The 2,539-nt window shown below is 34.2% G+C and overlaps 1 protein-coding gene across 1 annotated transcript; it reads right to left on the bottom strand.

The window, feature by feature from the left end:
* Positions 1-288: 288 nt before the first annotated feature.
* Positions 289-1,780, bottom strand: LOC145032632 (serine/threonine-protein phosphatase PP1-like). Its single transcript, XM_078981504.1, has 3 exons — positions 1,606-1,780; positions 837-1,396; positions 289-761 (listed from the first exon to the last, which is right to left on the bottom strand). The coding sequence occupies exons 1-3, from the start codon at positions 1,778-1,780 to the stop codon at positions 555-557; spliced, it is 942 nt and encodes a 313-aa protein (XP_078837630.1). The 3' UTR covers positions 289-554.
* Between the last annotated feature and the right edge of the window lie 759 nt (positions 1,781-2,539).

The following is a 2,539-nucleotide window of genomic DNA, read 5'->3' as shown; positions in this document are numbered from 1 at the left end:
GCTTTTTCTTAACAATTTCCTTCCACCTCCACCTTTGCCACTTCAATCACACACCACCCACCACCCCCTCCACGCATTCGGCCACCTCTGTCGCACATCTTCTTCTATAGATATGATTTATAGACTCCACACTTTATCTCTTCAAAAACAAAACAGATATTTCACGATGGCACTAGCATAACATTAATGTGGATTATTTTATTCAACTTTTTCTTTTTCTATTTTAATTTTAATATTTTTTATTTGAATGATACTTAGTTAATTATAAAGAAAACAAAATCAGTAAGAAATTAAAACAAAAATCACTTGAAAGGCCTCATGCCTTAAGAAGCAATGGATAAGTAAGCAATGAAGAACACCAAGGCCCATCAACTTGAAAGAATCATGAGATCAATAACTCCCTCTTTTCTTTACGCACCTAATTTGATCTAAAAAATCGCTTACAAATCAACTTCATGGTGTCAATCATATTCACAAAACCCCAAAAACATTAAATTTCTAAGAGTGAATCAGAAACAAGCATCATCTACTGTTCATGGGTAAAAATGAGCGGATTAGCCGCTGGTGGAGCTCCCAAAAAGATTCATCATAGATTTGGACCTTTTCTTTTCAGCGGGTTTTAGTATTCGAAAAGAACACTCTAGAGTCTCATCAACACTGATAAAAGCCCCAGCATTATCAAATTCCCCACAATAATTTGGTGCAGAAAACACCGTTACAAGTTGTCTGTATGCAAAGAACTCATACCCATCTTCTACAACCTGCAACATCAAACAGACTTTAACATCTTTCATCTTTCATATCATCGTTTCAAAATTCGGTGAAAAATTGGAAACCTGGTGAGCGCGACAAACAAGATCAAGATCATGTTTCAGTAGAAACTCTGTCACAACATCAGCACCAAAAGTGTATGAAATCCCTCGATCATTCATGGCCCATCCTTTGACTTCTTTATGTGGATCTGACCATAGAAGATCACAAAGTAGACCTGAATCAGGTACGTCAGCAGGACGAGTCAACTCTCTGATTTGATCGAAGTTATTGAGCTCGGGTGATAGACCTCCATGCATACACAGAATCTTTTCATTAATGAGAGCAGCGACAGGTAAGCAATTGAAGCAATCTGCAAAGATCTTCCATAATTTCACATTGAATCTTCTTTTACATTCATCATAGAAGCCGTATATACGGTTTATCGAAGCACATTCATGGTTTCCACGCAAAAGGAAGATGTTATTTGGGTATTTAATTTTGTAGGCGAGAAGAAGGCATATTGTTTCGAGGCTTTGTTTTCCTCTGTCAACATAATCACCAAGAAATAAGTAGTCGACTTCAGGTGGTAATCCATCGTGCTCAAAAAGACGAAGAAGATCGGCGTATTGACCATGAATATCACCTGATAAGCATCCGTGAATTATTCGTCAAAAAGGTTTCATCTTTTTTAATTGATAAATCGAGTTTTCCGCTTTTATAATCCACAACTTTCCCCAATTTTGTGTTTTCTAAATGGATCTTCTACACAAGGCATATTAATGGGGAAAGTAAACAAGTAATCAAGATTCGAAAGAAAAACATGAAAAACAATCAATAGATAAGGATTAATACCACAGATTTTAATGGGTGCTTGAAGTTCCAACAGATTAGGTTGTTGCAAGAATATCTCTCTAGAAACGACGCATAGTTGCTTGATTTCGGATTCAGTGAGCTGAAACTGCTTTGTAGGTTTCCCTCTAACTTCAAGCAGCCTATGGATTATATCGTCAACGTCAGGTTGCTCCATTGTAGCTCATATGTTAATTCGCCCCTTTATGTATGTGTGAAAAAAAAATCATTTATAGAAACTGTCAAACTGATAGATTCCACGATGAAGTAGAAGATATATACCTCAAAAGTAGACTGCGGGGGAAAATTAAGAAAGTCAAAAATCAAGAATAACGATGGGCGAATATTTCCGGCGAGCAAGAGAGTTCCTGGTTGCCGTAAATAGAGTGTAGGATTGTAGGCGACGACTTATTTTGAATGAAACGTCAAATATTCTTAATATTTTATTTGAATTATTACAATAAGAAAAAAATCAAGTATATATTTCTTTTTTTAGAAATTTAGCTAGCTTTTTCTTTATATAAAATTATAAATAGTATGAGAGTTTTATTATTTATCAGGTATTCTATCTATATTGTGTTATTAAACTTTTTTTAAATGAGTTGGATGAATTTAGATGAAAATTATTAAAAAGGTAGTTTTATAACAAGTTTTTACGTCTATAAAGCTTTGTCACTTTTTTTTTTCTTCTTCTTCTAAAGATCACATGTTTCTTTTGTGTATTAATCGATAAATATAACATACATATTTATCATATTTTAGTGCTGAAAGTAGCAAAAACTATTTCATATACACATATATATGTAGGGCGGTTCACTATTCGGATAAAACCGAATTATCCAATTGGACAATTTGGATTGGACTATTTGGTTCGGATATTCGGATTTTTGGATTGGTTTTCAACAAAACCGAATTATTATTTTGGATTTCAGATTGG

Source organism: Lactuca saligna, chromosome 2, assembly GCF_052625555.1.
Source record: "Lactuca saligna cultivar CGN05327 chromosome 2, ASM5262555v1, whole genome shotgun sequence".
Lineage (NCBI taxonomy): Eukaryota > Viridiplantae > Streptophyta > Magnoliopsida > Asterales > Asteraceae > Lactuca > Lactuca saligna.
Note: the sequence above shows the minus strand (reverse complement) of the source record. Positions and strands in the feature narration are given on the sequence as shown.

What these genes read in the sequence shown, in the direction of transcription:
- LOC145032632 (XM_078981504.1), bottom strand. Translation starts at nt 1,780, where the DNA reads ATGGAGCAACCTGACGTTGACGATATAATCCATAGGCTGCTTGAAGTT. An exon ending in AGCACCCATTAAAATCTGTG is followed by an intron (nt 1,397 to 1,605) that starts GTATTAATCCTT and finishes GATGCTTATCAG; the next exon opens with GTGATATTCATGGTCAATAC. An exon ending in TTGTTTGTCGCGCTCACCAG is followed by an intron (nt 762 to 836) that starts GTTTCCAATTTT and finishes TTGATGTTGCAG; the next exon opens with GTTGTAGAAGATGGGTATGA.